The following is an 18018-nucleotide window of genomic DNA, read 5'->3' on the forward strand; positions in this document are numbered from 1 at the left end:
CATGTTCCCTGTTAATAATTTTTTACTGCATTATGATTTCTTAATTCAGAATATGATCAACATTGCGTAGGTGGATGTGATCAGGGAATTTGGCTGTTAAAATTACATAATTTAAAGCCACAACAAAATGACTCAATGTCGCCCTCCCAGACGCTGCGGGGGCGAAAGCTAAATCAGTCATGACTCGAGCAGGGCAGCCGCAGCTCAGTAAATCATATAAATAACCCTTGTGAATTGTTCATTCCCGGTTGGCACACATTTTGCCGCCAAAGCGCTGCTCTAGGCAATTGCCTTTGCCTAGTTCGCCTATGGACGCGCTGGCCATGTCCCTGTGGGCTATATTAAGTCTCGCTCTACATTTTTTCTTGTTTGTGAAGCCGTTTTACTCACATAGCCTACATGTAACATTAGGGAAGAAAAGACTATTTACTTTTATTTTCCAACTTTAAATTTCAAAAGTATCTCATATTTCATGTCTTATGAAGCCATATGATTGCTTGAACATACCTAAAGTTTCAATTCACGATAATGTTTTATAATTAAAATATAAGTTCTCATAATATGCATGTAAACTGCATGTGTGTGGATGATTTTTGGTACAAGTTTTGCATCATGGGTGGACTTCAACAGTTTTTTAAACATTTTTCTTAGATGTTAGCATGATTTTCTTTCTATTCATCAATTCATTGAATTTCACACTCATTTTTAACATCAACAGGCTTGGACAGAGCATGACAATATCCAGATGATATCTTACAGCCATTGAAAAGTGCTGTGGGTTTGTGGACAATCTATGTGTGTCTGTTTATATGTGTGTTATGCTAGCAGGTTAATGGAGGCTAAATCATGGAAAGGGAGGGTGCAAACTCTTCTCTCTGTTAGCATACATGAGATTTATCTGCTCTTAGTGCTTTAACTCTTGCAAACATGAACACTGAGTGCCTGTACATCATGCTTTAGCAGCAATAATAATAACAAACTTTATAGCACCTATGCTTAAGTGTGCTTAAAGTAAAATGTGTGTACTAGCAGAGAGAAATACCTTCTTATCCTCACTGTCTTAGGGGTATCTTTCAGTATGTGACCTTCCATGGTTGCCAAGTATTCAAGTGATTTTATTTGTAAATATCTTTGCTTTGGCTTCAGTAATAATTTCTAACGTAATACTAAAGCACATGATATTTCAGCGATTGTTTTGCTCTGTTGGAAAAAATATATCTTCCTTTTTGAGTAATAAAAATGCATGAATGAAAATGGTTTAAATAATTTATCATTTATATTTTCTTAAGCAGCAAAATAAAAATATTGAATTTAGTTTAAGTAGACGCCATACACTTTTAAAAAAAGCTAAAGAAAATGCTCCTATTTTCTGCTAAAAGACATTTCCATTAAGTTTACAGACATTATCTTTAACTCTAAAACACAACACAACTGCCAATAAAACAAAGCAAAAACATATTTCCACAGTTTTCCAGCATTGTTATTGTTAACTAAAAGTAAGACTACTAAAAATGCAGATGTAAATAGCAAAAATGAGATAAAGTGCATAAACATATAAACATTAAAAAAATGAAGTGAGGTACTTAACATAAATGTAAACTGTGTTTAACTGCCGCTGAGAATTTAGTTCATTGAGTTGAATCTCCATGCATCAAAATGTCAAGCTCATCTAAGGTCATGATGTACAATGCCAACTGATACACTTTACTGGGTCTTACTGTCTCTCTCCTCCCACAGGAATGCAGGGGTGCATAATTAATTGAATTAATTCAGGACATAAATTCCTGTTATCAAGGGAGCGAGTCAGATATGAAGTGAGGGAGTGCATCCATCTGTCCGGGTGGGCCGCAGCAGAGCAGGGCACCCTCACAACCATTCACACACAGACCAAACAAAAACAATCTGCACGATAGATTTTAAATGATGGTAATGTAATGCTACAAACATTAATGATTATTTATTATAGCTAGAGGTCAGGGGTCTGAAAAATCTAGTATTGCTGTTTTTAAAGCAGACCTTCAGAGATCCACCGTTTGGTTCCAGAAATCTCAGCCGAAGAGTGTAGATCTGTCAGTGCCCTTGAGAACAAGCCTCTTGGCCACTTTATGCTCAGCGAAGAGGGGAATTTTAATCAGGATGCTTTAGTCCAGGAACAAATTTGTCACCTTCCCAAAAACAAATACAAACAACACGACTCCCTTGAGTAACAACGCAATAAACTTTCCTCCCATTTCAGGAACACCAAAGACCTCCAACTGTCAGTGGGACTTCATGTGGTGATAGGGCATAAATGGACTTCTGGGACGTTTACAGGGTCGTGGGATTGAATCAGGCTGGGCTGAGTTTCGTGAGGTTATTGTGTTCACTATACTGTAGTTCAAAAAATTGCGGTCGGTTTTTTATGTTTTTGAAAAAAGTCTTTAAAGCTCGCCAAAGGTGCATTTGTTGTGTCAAAAATTCAATAAAACAGTATTATTGTAAAATATTACCATTTAATAACATAGCTGCACAAAAAAGAAAAAAGGCATGATGAGTAATGGCTGGGAGCATCAGACCAACTGCAACAATGAGTAATTAAAAACATTGATTTGGATTCTTTTAGGCAAAATGGCTGAAACAGTAAATACAATCAGTGATACGATTTAATTGCTTAAAGGAGTAGTTCACTTTTTTAAAAAAAACTTTTGCTGATAATTTACTCACCCCCATTTCGTGATGTCCATGTCTTTCTTTCTTCAGTCGAAAAGAAATGAAAACATTCCAGGATTGTTCTCCATATAATGGACTTCATTGGGTGCCAAACAGTTCAAGGTCCAAATGAGTCATTTCAAAAGTAAATAAAAACGTTTAAGTTTTATATGCACGAATCCTCGCCCTGCTCTGTTCTGTGATGCGCGTTTGTGACTCTCCTGTTCGAACTCGTTCATCAAAATGAACAAATCTTTTTTCAGGTAATTTGGTTAATTCAACAAACGAAATGAATGAAATGACTCGAAAAAAGATTCGTTCATTTTGATGAACGAGTTTGAACAGGAGAGTCAGGAGCATGCGCATTACAGAACAGAGCAAGGCGAGCATTCGTGTTTATAAAACTTAAATGTTTTTATTTAGTTCTTAAATGACAGATCATTTCGCTATATAAGACCCTTATTCATCGTCTGGTGTCGTTTAAAACCCTTTGAAGCTGCTCTTAAACTCTCATTTGGACCTAGAATCGTTTGGTGCCCATTGAAGTCCATTACATGGAGAAAATCAAATCAAATCAAAAACCTTAATTTCTTTTCGACTGAAGAAAGAAAGACATTGACATCTTGGATGACCTGGGGGGTGAGTAAATTATCAGCAAAAGTTTTTTTTTTTTTTTTTTTGAAAGTGAACTACTCCTTTAACACTTTCGACCAATAGGTGGCACATACAAAGTTTGGTATCAATAGGCCAAAGCATGGCAGTTACAGCTTCAGAATCAGTTTAGTATCATGACAAGAAGTTATTTAATGTATTATTTGAGAATGGTTTGGTTTATCGAAAAGGTTTTAATAGGAACCAATTGTGGTACAAAAAAGATCAGACCAATATACACACTCTAAAAAATGCTGGGTTGTTTTAACCCAATTTTGGATCGAATATGGACAAACTCGAACATTGTGTTAAAACTGTAATTTAAAAAGGCAACCAAAGGGCTGGGTTTGTCCATATTTGACATAAATTAATTCTTTAACCGAATTTGATTCTAAATTTAGTTCCAAAACTTTTCAGTACATTCAGGGCAGGGTGCCAATGATGCACAAAGTTTTGTAATGATATGCAAATGCATTTGTAAAATAGGTGCATTCACACCTTCTGTGATTGGCCCCTAAAAAACAGTTTTCTGTTTTATTATATTTAAAAAGTTGATTTATTTATGTGTTGGAAAAGTTTAATATTTAGGATCTTCAGTCTTCAGTATCACATGACCCTTCAGAAATCATTCTAATGTAATGATTTGCTGCTCGACATTTATTATTATTATCAATGTGGGAAGCATGATATGTTTTCGATAAATAGAAAGTTAAAAAGAACATCTATTTGAAATAGACACTTTTCATCAATTTGATTGGTCCTTGCTGAATAATAATAAAAACTTAAAGACAAACTTTTGATTTGTAGTGTGTGTAAAATGTGCTAAACATGGGATCAAAATATTGCCATATCCAATCATAAATAAGCCAAAATAAAAAAAGAAATGCCGTCGGCAGATACTGTAAGTACAGAAGTGAAGTTGTCTGGGCAAATGGAGTGGGACTAAGCCAATTTTTATCAGGACCGACAAAAGAAAAACTTACTATTATTATTAATGCACTGTGCTGAAAACAAGTGTATGTATCTTAACTGCAATGCATACTGTAGCGCTAGCACAACCCCAAGTTCATGGCTTAGATTCCCAGGAATCTCACTGTAAGACGCTTTGAAGAAAAGTGTCTCCCAAGTGATTTAAAGGCTGTGTGCAACAAATGAAGTGCATGTGAGGACCTGAATACATTTGTATTTGTTTCTTAACTGAATTTAGAACTTAAAACATTACAACGTATCAAAATTACACAACAAATGTTAAAACCTTAATGAGACCATGGCTTACACTTTAATGGTTAGTGTTAAAATTTTATTCTTAACATAAAAAGAGTGCAAATTCTGCACAATCTGCAAGGTTTAGTAAATATCCAAAACAGACCATCTGTACATGAACATACTAAAAAATAATCCACATTTTGGGTTTCTGGTTTTGTAAGACTATGAAACACTGGGCCTGCTGTGAACAGAACAGATTTACAAAACGAATAAATAATATTAATGAATAAAACTCTAACTGCTTTGTGTTATAATGTAGCACCTTTACACTCTTAGAGGTATGAGGAATTAATTGAGACAGAAATGCATTCCCTTGCTCTATCGTGTGTGAATTTCCAGTGTTATTTTCATCGCTTAAATAATAACAAATGATACTGCAAACAACTTGACTGGTAATATATTAAAATACAAAGTTGTCTCTGCATGTTTTAGGTAAAAGCACTTAGTTTGAAATATGGCATACTATAACATGCTTTGTGTGCATCCCTGGAAATAATGTGCTTTTTTTATTAGATTTTTTCATTGATAATACTGGACAGTGGAAAAAAGAAACTATGATTCGTTGATCAGCTGCTTCATCCAAGACTCGATTTCAGCACTGATTCCACAGCATGGCAGAAAATGGCAACCACTTTTTTTTTGGGCGATTCAAAAAGAAAGGTGATATGTAGCACAGGTCTCTTAAGGTATAAGTGATCATGGGAAATATAGTGTTTCAAGCCATTCTCTTCCACCTTCTACTAGTTATGTGTTGAACAGGCTGTTTACCACTGCATATTGACCCAGTGTCATACTATTAATCAGTTTCTCACCAATGTTCAAAAGATGTTTCATGCTTCTGAGGTTCTGAACTTCCTGGTTTACACAGTTCTCGAGTCCCACTTCTAGAATTTTTGAAGCTACAACAATCCTGCGAGCCTCTTTTGTGTCAGGATTGTCCCTTTCCTCATGACTTTGAGCAGAGAAGGAGAACACCAGGTTGAGAGAGGTGATTAGTGCCGCAACTCTTAATGTCCCGGGACACACATAAATAAGAATTTTATTGGGTGAAATTGCATCCATCTATCTGTGATAGAGCGAACAAAAAAAGACAGTCAAGATACTGCATTAAATACTGCTACCATTCTAAACATTATTACTGTGTATTAAACATTTTCATTTAGTATTTTGCAAATCTGAGCAGCTCACCTGTATATTTGTGTTACATGAGAAGAGCTCTCATGGCAGATTTGCTGATACGATTACGTTGCTTTCTCCTCCTTTTCGGGGGGTGAGGAGGTGGCCTGTGAGGTTTGTGTGGAGGGAGATGTTGCAGAGGAGGGGATATGGTTCCTGTTTGCAACAAAAGATAAAGTCATACACTGTAAAAATCTACATACACTGTAAAAATGAATGCGCTTTATCTAATCAAAACAATTATTGCAACAGATTACAAGCAATATTATTCATTCAGTTTAACACATTAGAATTGAGTAATAATTAATCAAATTATTCCTTAAAAGTTAACCATTTAAAATGAGTAAAACTTTAAAAAAAAATGTCACCATTATGGTGATCGGTATTTGTTTTAGGTTTGTTTTAAAATTGTGGTTTTCTCCTTCAGTGATTCTGCTTGTTAACATCAGGTGTCTTCAATGTTGGCAATATAAAATAAAGAGATCTTAATTATTCTTTGATGTCTGTCTGTTATTCAGATATGTTTTGTTTAATGTTTTGGTGTAAACTTTACTCATTTTAAATGGTTAACTTTTAAGGAATAATTTGATTAATTATTCTATCTATCTATCTATCTATCTATCTATCTATCTATCTATCTATCTATCTATCTATCTATCTATCTATCTATCTATCTATCTATCTATCTGTCTGTCTGTCTGTCTGTCTGTCTGTCTGTCTGTCTGTCTGTCTGTCTGTCTATCTATCTATCTATCTATCTATCTATCTGTCTGTCTGTCTGTCTATCTGTTTGTCTGTCTATCTGTCTGTCTGTCTGTCTGTCTGTCTGTCTATCTATCTATCTATCTATCTATCTATCTATCTATCTATCTATCTATCTATCTATCTATCTGTCTGTCTGTCTGTCTGTCTGTCTGTCTGTCTGTCTGTCTGTCTGTCTGTCTATCTATCTATCTATCTATCTATCTATCTGTCTGTCTGTCTGTCTATCTGTTTGTCTGTCTATCTGTCTGTCTGTCTGTCTGTCTATCTGTCTGTCTGTCTGTCTGTCTGTCTGTCTGTCTATCTATCTATCTATCTATCTATCTATCTATCTATCTATCTATCTATCTATCTATCTATCTATCTATCTATCTATCTGTCTGTCTGTCTGTCTGTCTGTCTGTCTGTCTGTCTGTCTGTCTGTCTGTCTGTCTGTCTATCTGTCTGTAAATTGTTTCTGTGGAACATCTGCCAATTAAGCCAGATCTGTTTATTTATTGATTTAAGTTTATATATTTATTTGATTCATAAATATTTAAAATATTTGCAATGGCAAAAATGACTAAATAAAGTGAACCTGGGGTGCTTTTTTTTTTTTTTAATGCAAGCTTAAGAAAAACCTTACCATGGTACAGAAATCCAATTTCTGGCCATAGACGACAAAATTCTGCAACTTCAACAACTTCTATTCATTTCTACCAGAAAATGATAAAACATGAATGAATGGAACAACCTCATTAATTTACCTGTCCGCTGTGTAGTTGTATGAGTTTGTTGTTGTTTATGATGCAGTTGCTGTAGTTTCTCGTCCGGCTGTATATTCGTCTGCTGTACTTTGAGGTGATGTTTATGTTTCTGCTCATCTAGGAGTTTGTGCTCCTCCTCCTTGGCCTTTCTGTCCATTTGTCTCTGCTCTCGCTCCACCTCCTTCGCCTCTACGTCTGTCGTCTCACCTCTCACATTCGGACCATTCTCCGTTACATCTCCCAAATTCCGACTGGCTGTTCCTGTGGCACTGAAAGCAAGTTGTTCTGTCTGATTGGTTGTTCGCAATTGTTCTATTTCTTGCGTGAGGTTTGACTGGTGATTAAAAGTCTGATTGGTTAATTGTAATGGCCCCATGTTATATTCAGATGTCTGATTGGTTGTACTTTGGTTGGCATGACGCTGTGATTCAAATTGCGTAGTGTTGTGCTGTGACGAATCAGTTTCTTCCTGCTCGGTATGATTCGGCAGTGGAGCCGTTGTTCCCTGTGCTGATGATGTGCCGTTCGTGTTGCCGTGTCTCCTTCCGTCCGCAGGGTGACGGTGATTACTTTTACCCCCTCCGTACTGCGTCTCGTTCCGAGCCCAGCCGTCACGGCCGAAATGGAAAGTGTCTGATGCTCCTGATTCAGAGAATCTCTCTTTAGGCAGCCAACTGTGGCTTAGCAGGTCCTCCAGGCTTAACCTCTGGTTGTGTTTGAGTTCATCACTGCGATGGAGCTCGTCTTTGGGTCGAGTTTTTCCCAAACGTTCCCGTGCGTCCTGTTTTTGGCCGGATGATTTCCGGCGCTGGGCAGGCCGAGGAGCCGGCTGACAGCGGCACTCTACATGGTCGAGGACGGAGACGACGGCCTTATCGTAGAGCGGCCGCTTGTTCACGTACTGTATCTTCATCACCTGGGGTGAAGAGGAGAGGAAAGTGAAAGTGGTACATAATATGCACCCACAGAAAAAAGGTACAAAAGCTGTCACAGGGTTATTACCTTTTAAAAATGTACACCTTTGTACCATGTTTACCCCTTAAATGGTGCATATTTGTACTTTAAAGGTACATAGCACTTAAAGTGTAGTAGGATCTAAATGGTAGTACATTTTGAAAGGTACCGCCCCAGAGACAGCTTTTGTACCTTTTTTTTTTGAGAGTGTATGATGGGGTGTAACAATATATTGTGTCAACGTTATATCACAATACAGAAATGCAACAGTATGTATTGTAGTACGCAGTTGAAAAGAGAGTGTGTGTGTGTGTACCTGTAGGTATCGTGTGTGTGTAAGTACAGGAACACATTGCAGGCTCTTGGTGTTACAGCAGCCCGAGCATCTCTGCACCTCCACGCACGGAGGCCACAACAGGAAATTTGCATTGCTACGGTCCAACATGGAGCGTGTGACCTCGATGACCTCGGTCCTGACCTTACAGATGGCTTGCTGAGCGGGCTGAGCATCTGCAGACAAACATGGAAACACACAGACACAAATGAACTACGCGGAAAAACATAAAGCAATCAGGTACTTGTTCGTATTTTGATTTCCCCCATCGCAAAGATCTCAAGCCCCTCCATACAATAGCAAAAGCCACCCATAGCAATTTCAACTGATCTTATTTTCCAATCTTATTTTAATAATAGAAGCTTTTCTGTTGAATTCACTTTGGGTGCCTTTCCTACTACTTGTGGTGTTCCTCAAGGCTCTGTTCTTGTTCCGATTTGATTCCCCTTGTATGCTTCATTTGGGGTAAATTTCTAAGAAACACTGTCTGTCCTAATCCATCTGCCCCTCAGATCTAACAAGAGGGGTTTGGACACTCTGTTGGCTTGTTTAGCTGACGTAAAGGCCTGGATGTCCTTATTTTCTTTACCTCAACGCAGGCAAAACTGTGATTAAAGTTTTTTAATCATTAGAAGCTGTTAGCTCACCTTGTTTAAACTTTAGCCATTTGTTAACCCATTATTGAGGAATTGGGTGAAATGGGTATATATCCTCTTAAATTTGACAAACAGGGGTGCGTTTCCCGTACAACGATGTAACTCGCTGCTTCACTACCATACGATGCATCGTTGGAGAAATCAACTAGCTAGTTGCGACTGTTTCCCGAAACCCATTGTCGCAAAGTATAGTTCAACCACGTTGGTTTCGCACGTGGTGGAGAACTGTTTGAGATCCAATTAACGCTAGATTTGTCAATATAAATTACAGACATGTCATCTGAGGACTGTTTCAAATTGTTCTCAGTTATTTAGCTTTATTACCAGACTCAATATTTGGCTCGTTCTTACATAGAGTAGAGCACGTTCGCACATGCGCACTCTTCAAACACGGTACAAAATCTTTTGACAAACGGCGTAAAAGGCGTAAAAGGCGTAAATTACATTTGTATGTGTTCTGAATAAAAGGCACAGGTTGTACTGAATCTCAGCTTGCTTATTTTGCTCAAGATAAGGATTTATTACGTCCAAATGTCTTGCAATATAGAAACGATGCCTCTAACCAAAGGTCGAGAGGTGTCGTTGAAACCACACAACTTTGCGATGCTGTTTGCGAATGTTCGTTGGAACGATGGTTTCGGGAAACACCGACTCGTTGAACTATGCTGATAACGACGGAACTTGCGACCATAGTTGGCTAACGATGCTTTCGGGAAACGCACCCCAGATTAGTTCTGTGGTCGAAACGAGTTATTTTTTTTGCATTTGAGGCCTATAGCTAAGGTAAAATCATTTCTTTCTTTTTGAAAAGGTGATCCATCGGTTTACTGATTCTCGAGACCACATTAGGCCTACTCTGGTTTGGCTTTCATTTCAAAACAATATTGAAAAGTGATTTTACTGTTTTGTTTCGTTTTATCTTTAAATGTTTCTGGTCTTATCTGTGTTTGTAATCTGTTATGTTGTTTATTGTTTTAATGTTGATGGTATGTACAGCAATCATTGTTCTTAATGGTGCCGTATAACTAAAGTTGACAATGCACATTATGGGACCTCTGCATTTATGAAACTGTGCGTATGGCCCTGTCTGATAATAATGATAAAAATAACTGATAAAAATAACGTTTTAGGGGGAATTAACTTACAAATGGCATATTTAGTAGTTTCTGCATATTAAGCAAGGATAGAAACAATATTTTAACACTGAAAAGAAATACATAACAAATAATAAAAAAAGAATAAAACAGATAATGTAGCAACAAGCCAGAAAAGAGAAGAAGAACAAAGAACTAACCCAGAAGACTGCGTGGCAGACGGTTGCTGGTGTCGTTTTCATGGTGACTGTCTGGCTCAACCTCTGAAGAACAAAATAACATCATCAGGTAGCAAAATAGGGATGGTAGACCCTTGTAAGAAATTGCAACTTGTTTCTATTTTCTAGAGATGAAAGTAACAAAAGAACTGGCATTTCATACTCTTGTGGTTTTGGAACGGCTCACATTTTGTACATTTTGTCACATGAAGCTAAAGCACTTAAGTAACTCTGCATAAGAGTCTCTACTTAATGTCTTATATCTAAATGAGGGCAACATACAGTTCAATGTCAAAGACAAAAGGTTGCTCTGTAATAAGCATTTAAGATGCATTCTATATTAAGTGTGTGATACTGGGGTGTTGTTGCCCAGCCATAATTGACATTTTTAATTAAGGACAATAATTGCCTCCAGGAATGTCAGAAGAATTTTGAGATTTATTTAAAAAAAATTAATTTGCTACAGCACAGGTCACTTCAGTCACTAAAGCCATAAATAGGCCTAGAAAAGAAAATATAAAGAGACAGGGAAACTTTATATCCACACACACTCTCACACATTGAATGTCTGTCTCTTGAGTCATGCATGAGACGTGCATCTCTGTGAGATTTCCAGTACTTGAGTAATTTAAAGAGAGACTATTTACCTATGGATTCAGAAAACAGTAGAAACTGCAAGTCCTGAATAGAAGACAAAGATCCACCCTTCACCAACTCAACCACAGCAGCCGGGAGAGGATCGGCCTGGAAGAGAGAGGAAAAGGGAACTAAAGCGTTATAAATAAATATAACATATTTAATATTCAATGTTTTTTGTTTTATTAATGCTTTCATTCAGCAAAAGTTCCATTAAATTGATCAAAAGGGAGCGAAAAGACTTTTAAATCATCAAAAAGTTCTATATGCTGTTTCTTTTGAACTTTCTGTCATCAAAGAATCCTGACAACAACAAAAAAATGTTTCCACAAAAATATTAAGCAGCACAACGGTTTTCAACATTGATAATAATCAAAAATGTTTCTTGAGCATCAAATCGTCATATCAGAATGATTTCTGAAGGATCATGTGACACTGAAGTCTGTAATGAAGCTGAAAATACAGATTTGATTAAAACATAAACATAAAATCGTACAGACTCCAGGGTTTTGAACTGTAGTTAATAATAACACATTGGCTGATGCTAAATGTGTCTCTAAATATGTTACAATTTAAAAGTAAATCCATTGTTCTGAAGGCGAGCATCTTCCCCCGTGTTTAACAACGTTTGAACTCAAAATTCTGAATGACCAATCAGAATAAAGCGCATTTATAAACGAATGTGAATGTGGTGTGTGTTTGAGTGTGCGACAGTGAGACAGAGCGTTATGGATGCTGGTTTGTCTCAGGGTGTCAATGCAGGTCTTGGGGACACAATAGCCCTGTTCATACAGCATGTCCAGACAGGGGCCACTGACCCTCGTCTCATCTGGCAGCATTTATGCAGGACACAGGAAAGAGGGCAGAGAGGAAGTGGGGGATGGAGAGATGGAGAAAAGGTGAGTTTGAGGAGAATAAAGAGAGAGATGGATGAGGGAGGCTACCGGAAGGATGGGGTATTTAAATAATCGGCGTGATAAGGGAAATCAGTCACATTACTGGCTGGCGATTCAGAGAGTTTCGCATGGGCAGAACAAATGCAGGAATACAAGTGTGCCAAAAGTTAAGTAGCATCCTAAATTTACCGCACCTCTTGCGGTATGCACTTATAATTTAACAGAAATTGATGCATGGTGAATCACTGGTGTATTTTACACTCTTGGGAGCTCTGAGAAGCACAGTGATCCTGTTTTGTCCAGAATGCATAAATCTCATGAATCATCAGTTTTCCATTTTTCATTTCTTCGTTACATTCTCAAGCGCTCTATCATCGGGCTGTGCGTGCATGAACTCCTGCCAATACCACAGCATGATTTCAGTTCAGATCTATAGTGCACACCAGGGCAGAAATAAGCAGGTAAACATTGTTTGGTCGTTGATAATGTTGTCATAGTGATTTGATACTGAGATCATCACAGTATGACTGATGGAATGAAAACACAACATACACTACCGCTCACCAAGGCTGCATTTATTTCATCAAAAACACAGTAAAAACAGAAATATTGTGAAATAACTGTAACTGTAACTTATTCCTGTGATCAAATCTGAATTTTCAGCATTATTACTCCAATCTTCAGTGTCACATGATCCTTTAGAAATCCTAATAATATTCTGATTTAATGCTCAAGAAATATTTCTTATTATTATTCATGTCGAAAACAGTTGTGCTGCTTAATATTTTTGTGGAAACTGTGAAACATTTATTCAGGATTTTGTGATAAAAAGAAAGGCCAAATGAAAATAGCATTCATTTTAAACTGAAAATCTTTTGTAACGCTGTAAATGTCTTTACTGTGAATTTTAATTTAATTTGTTCCCAAACATTTGGATGGTATTGTATGCGTGGACATACAACTTAACGCACAGACTAATTCACACCTATTTGATTAATAGACATTTATAACACAAACACACTAAATTGCTGTATGATCACACAATGTAAATATAAAGAATCACGCAACAACAACAACACACACACACACACACACACACACACACACACAACAGATGGCATAAAAAAAGTCCAACAAACACACAGAATAGAAGGAAATTTACTTTCTCAGAGGTTTAAGTATCGTCTTCATCTCAGACATTTGTACTAAACAAATGAGGCCGTTTTGACATATATAGAGTAGTTGAGATCATTTAACAAATTTTGGTAAATCTTTGAGTTCATCAGATTTCTGACTTTAGTTTTACTTTGGTGACTTAGGAAATCTGACAAAAGTTTGAGACATTTTTGAGATCTCTCCAGAAAGGAAAGACATATGTGATCTCTGATTGCATCTGAGACATTAAAAGATAGAAAATCCTTTTCCTAATGGAAAAGACTCGACTGGTTCACACCATAAAAATTAAATTAAAGTTGCCGATTTCATTAAAATAATGCAAGCACTTGAAATATTTAAAACTAATAAATTTCATTATATTTATTATAGTAGAAAAAAAAACGTCATTACTTTTATTGCAAAAAAAAGCCAATTGAAGGAGAACTCCGGCGCAAAATGAACCTTTGGTCAAATAAAACATCGGTACCTAGTCAACCGTTCTCTGAGATTTGTTTTCATGATAATCGAATGTAAAGAGTTTTATCTCTAAAAACTGTTTAGCATATAATGCTAGTAATGGGGGCATTTAATAAGTAAAAAGAAATCACTAGTTTATACCACTAACAAGGCTCAAAATAGCCTCACACTAACACAGTAATGTAAATAGTCTCGATAAGTCGATCCCCGAATGCCGTTCATACAGTTCAGAAGTTCGCTGAACTTCATACAGTTCAAGTCACTCAGCACAACATTCGTGGTTTGACTTGTCGAGACTGTTTTCCAAAGATGGCTGCTGCCTGTATACACGAAGTGAACTGTCTTTATAAAGTATCTTCTTATTAAACGGTCTGTACACTTACAAAGTTCTCACTGCTTAGTTTTGCATGTATGGAGCCTCATTATGTTACTGTGTTAGTGTGGGGCTATTTTGAGCCTTGTTAGTGGTATTAACTATTAATAACGATTTCTTTTTACTTAGTAAATGCCCCCATTACTATCATTATACGCTAAACAGTTTTTAGAGATAAAACTCTTTACATTCGATTATCATGAAAACAAATCTCAGAGAACGATTGACTAGGTACTGATGTTTTATTAGACCAAAGGTTCATTTTGCGCCGGAGTTCTCCTTTAACTGACACTTGCAGTCTGCCTCATCCAAATAAACCAATGGATTGGTGTGGGAGGGTCGAGTGTGTCTTTGTTGATCACCAGTGCTGAACGACACAACCCCTGAGCCCTGCTGCTATATCATCCGAGAGTGAAGGACAGGCCCAGAGCATTCTGGGATTGTGGAGGAGTGGTGGAATGCACAGGCAATGTTGGGGAGTAATGATACATAATTGCACATCTGCTGACAATGCTCTCTCTCTCTCTTTCACACACACACATGCCATCTACTAACACATGCAAATGTGCACAACCATCAGTTTGTGTAGTAGCAAGAATTAATATTGCATGTCTGTATGGTTTTGATTTTTATCTATAAATGAAAACATATAATCAAGTGAATATGTCGTATATCTATTTTTAACCTATAGCAGATTTGCCCATCCAAATCACACATCATAAAAAGATGGAAAATTGTTCTTACATGGGGAACTCCCCCTCCAAAAAAAAAAAAAAAAACATCTTAAAGTCGAGAGAGATCATAATGACAGCTTTTAAATAAGTTTTGATCTTGCATTTACATTCGAACTAGAAATTACATTTTCAGATTTTTTTTTTCAAACATCCTTCCATGCAGTGAAAAAGGTGCATGATTTAGAGTAGAGATTTCATGTCTTAAAAAATTAACTAGACATTAATTCAATCTTCTTCTATGACTTCTTGTAGCTTTTTTGGGGGGCGGGAGGGGGGTCACAGAAATGTCATATTTTGATTGAGTGCCTGATGCAACACAATCATGATGGTCAACGGAAGGGCAAACACATTAAAACCTGCAGATCTCAGGTGCTAAATGTCAACAATCCTTGGTGCACTGATGAGGATTACAAGCTCCTGGAGCCTTCGGGAATCAGATCACTGATTCATTTAATAGAATCCGCCATGGGTAATTCTTTCTGATTCTCCATAGGTGATTTATGATGTTGTGGGTTGCCACAGCAAAACTATACGTTCATGTGGCAGTAACACTATTCAAAAAGGCTTTGAAGCTCTGGGAAGTAAAATCCATCCTTTACACAAATAGGCCTATATGCACAAATATTCACAAACACTTGACAAAAGGAATTATTCACCCAAAATGAAAATAGAAAAAAATGGTATCGTGCATATAAAATTATCGCAATATCGCACAAATTGTGATATGCATGGCCTATCTGAATGATTTTAATAGGCTACTTTAAAAAGTTTGAGGTCAAAGTTTGAGGTCGACACATATAGCAGAGAATAAAAAGAGTTATTAAGCCCATTAATCTGTGGAAAACATCTCAATCTGACTCAATGAAATCTGATGTGTATCAATGGGATCCGTGCATTAAAGTGACAGCAGACTAATACAGTACCTGCTACTGTCTGTCACAAAAGAAAAAGAGAAAATCACTCACTGCTCTTAACTGAACAACTTGTGTAGCTTTAATATGAACCAATGTATATTTAGTTCATGGAGTTGATGGTATTTCATTTTTGTTTGTTTATTGATGTTAAAATGACATGTCAAATATCAGATTTGTGACAATAATTTTTATGTATTTCTAAAACAATATACCATTCACTTTCAGAAGTTGAAGCGATGATTTCTTTTGAATGTGAAACATTGGTTAGGCTATATAATTTTCAGTTTTTAATATATTTAAATATAATTTAAAATGATTTTACACGTAAAGCATATTAGTATTGCATATCAAATATCACGTTATTTCCATACAGGACATCTGTCAAACTACAAAGAGTACAAAATAAAAAAAACATAATAAAAGTACTCTGTAAGACTCTTGTGTAATATCTTGAAGCCATTTATATGGAAATTTAAAGATTCTCTATAAATCGTTCCCTTTGAAAAAGCTCTGAAATCTCATTTGCCTTTATTTAAAATAAATCTGCTGACAGGTAACGTCAGGTTTGATGTCACTGACAATGTCAATTTCCATTCGTCAATGAGTCATACTCATAACAAACTATGCAACAATTCTAATATCTGAAATCTAGAATGAGATTTAAAAGTTGCAATGGGAACATTTTCAACATTTAGGTTGAAACATCTAGACGCATCTTGCCTGTTTTAATAACATTTAAACAAATTGTTGCTTTAAGTGGGTTGATATAAACGTGACTCGCCAGTTCAAATATTTGAAATTGAAAATGCAAGAGAGCTAAAGTTTTTCTGGGGGAAAATACTTTTATTTTGTCTTGTTTCCCAAGCCAGACAGCAACATCGGCCCAGATCCGGCCCACATACATGTTGATTTCATATGTACCAGATGTGGCCCGGATCTGGGCCGACACTATGTTGCTGTCTGGGAAACAAATCTATCATGTGGCTCCAAAAGAATATACAGAATGTGTCATATGAAACATGTTTGCCTGCTTTTGTCCTCTTGGAGGCTTGACATGTGGTCACCACTAACTCTTAAGGAGAACCAAAAAAACAACAACATTTGTTTGAAAAAACATGAGGGTGAGGGAATAATGACATTACCTATTTTTTTGGGATGTATATCCCCATCAAACAAGTCATTATCAAAATAATAATAATAAAAATAATAATAACAAAAAATGACAACTGTGTATTGTTAAAGTACAAGAATGCACGAGGAACCAATGAACTATCTATCTATCATAGGAAATTGAGATTCATTACCTCCGCACTGCCAAACCGCAGACACGCCGCCGCAAGTACCGCGAGAAGTAGCGGGATCCGCGATCTCATCTTGCTGCCGTGCCGCTGCGGGGCTCCACGGGACAGCGCGCATTTAGAGAGACGCTCACGAGACGCTCAGCACTGGGCTCTGACTCGTAAGCAAATATCGGGTTAATTAAGCAGCAGTTTAAGTCCCTCAGCGGCTCTGCAGGCTCGACATTCCTCTCAGTGCGCAAACATTCAAATTGCCCTCCACGGCAGAATGAGTCTCTTTTCTGAGGAGCAAGTGGCCCATTTGAAGTCCTTTGAAATGCAGTTTGCGGATTAAAGTGAAGATGGGTTTTTTTTCAGGCGAAACACCAAAATCCCGGATTCCTCAGCTGGCGGTTATTTAATCATTCATTTACATGCTCCATTCCAATAACGACGCCTCTTATTATTATCTGAGAAAACTGTCATCTAAAATATCTGTTCAGTCATGGCAATAAAAAAAGTAATTCAATTATTAAAAAAAAATAGCAGTCAGACAGGACTTTTTATTAATAAAAAAAACGTATTTAAAGTGGTGCGCGTGCGGCCCCTTTGTTTGGTTTAAAATTACCACAATTAACACCGTTGGTTAAGTAGGTTATTAAAAAAGTTATATATAAAAAAGGCTTTCAAATCCAAGCTGTTCCATGTGTAATTCACGAGGGTCCCTTCGTCTTCGCATTGCCCCTAATGAAAGCGACATTAATGGAAGTTAAATTAAAACTCTTGGTCTTGCAGTTTTCTTATCAATGTCTAGCGCGTGCACGGCCCCGCGCGAGCTGTCTGTGCGGTGTTGATTATGGGACTGTGGCTCTGAGGAGGATTTCAGGGGTCTGTATGTGGACTCTTATCTTACCCTCCCCTTAAAGGCAGGGCTGCACTCACTGAGAAAGAGAGAGAGAGAGGGGATGGGAGGTGAGTGAGGAGCTCAGATGAGGTGCTGAAGTCTTGTTA

At 37.0% G+C, this 18018-nt stretch overlaps 1 protein-coding gene across 1 annotated transcript; it reads right to left on the reverse strand.

Annotated features, from left to right (window-relative positions):
• Positions 1-4625: 4625 nt before the first annotated feature.
• On the reverse strand, positions 4626-17899 carry pdgfbb (platelet derived growth factor subunit Bb). The gene is made up of 7 exons (XM_039687286.2): positions 17035-17899; positions 11193-11289; positions 10528-10590; positions 8560-8753; positions 7290-8205; positions 5794-5937; positions 4626-5671 (listed from the first exon to the last, which is right to left on the reverse strand). The coding sequence occupies exons 1-6, from the start codon at positions 17101-17103 to the stop codon at positions 5807-5809; spliced, it is 1470 nt and encodes a 489-aa protein (XP_039543220.2). The 5' UTR covers positions 17104-17899; the 3' UTR covers positions 4626-5671; positions 5794-5806.
• Between the last annotated feature and the right edge of the window lie 119 nt (positions 17900-18018).

This window comes from Pimephales promelas, chromosome 3 (genome assembly GCF_988280905.1).
Source record: "Pimephales promelas chromosome 3, fPimPro1.hap1.1, whole genome shotgun sequence".
Classification (NCBI taxonomy): Eukaryota; Metazoa; Chordata; class Actinopteri; order Cypriniformes; family Leuciscidae; genus Pimephales; species Pimephales promelas.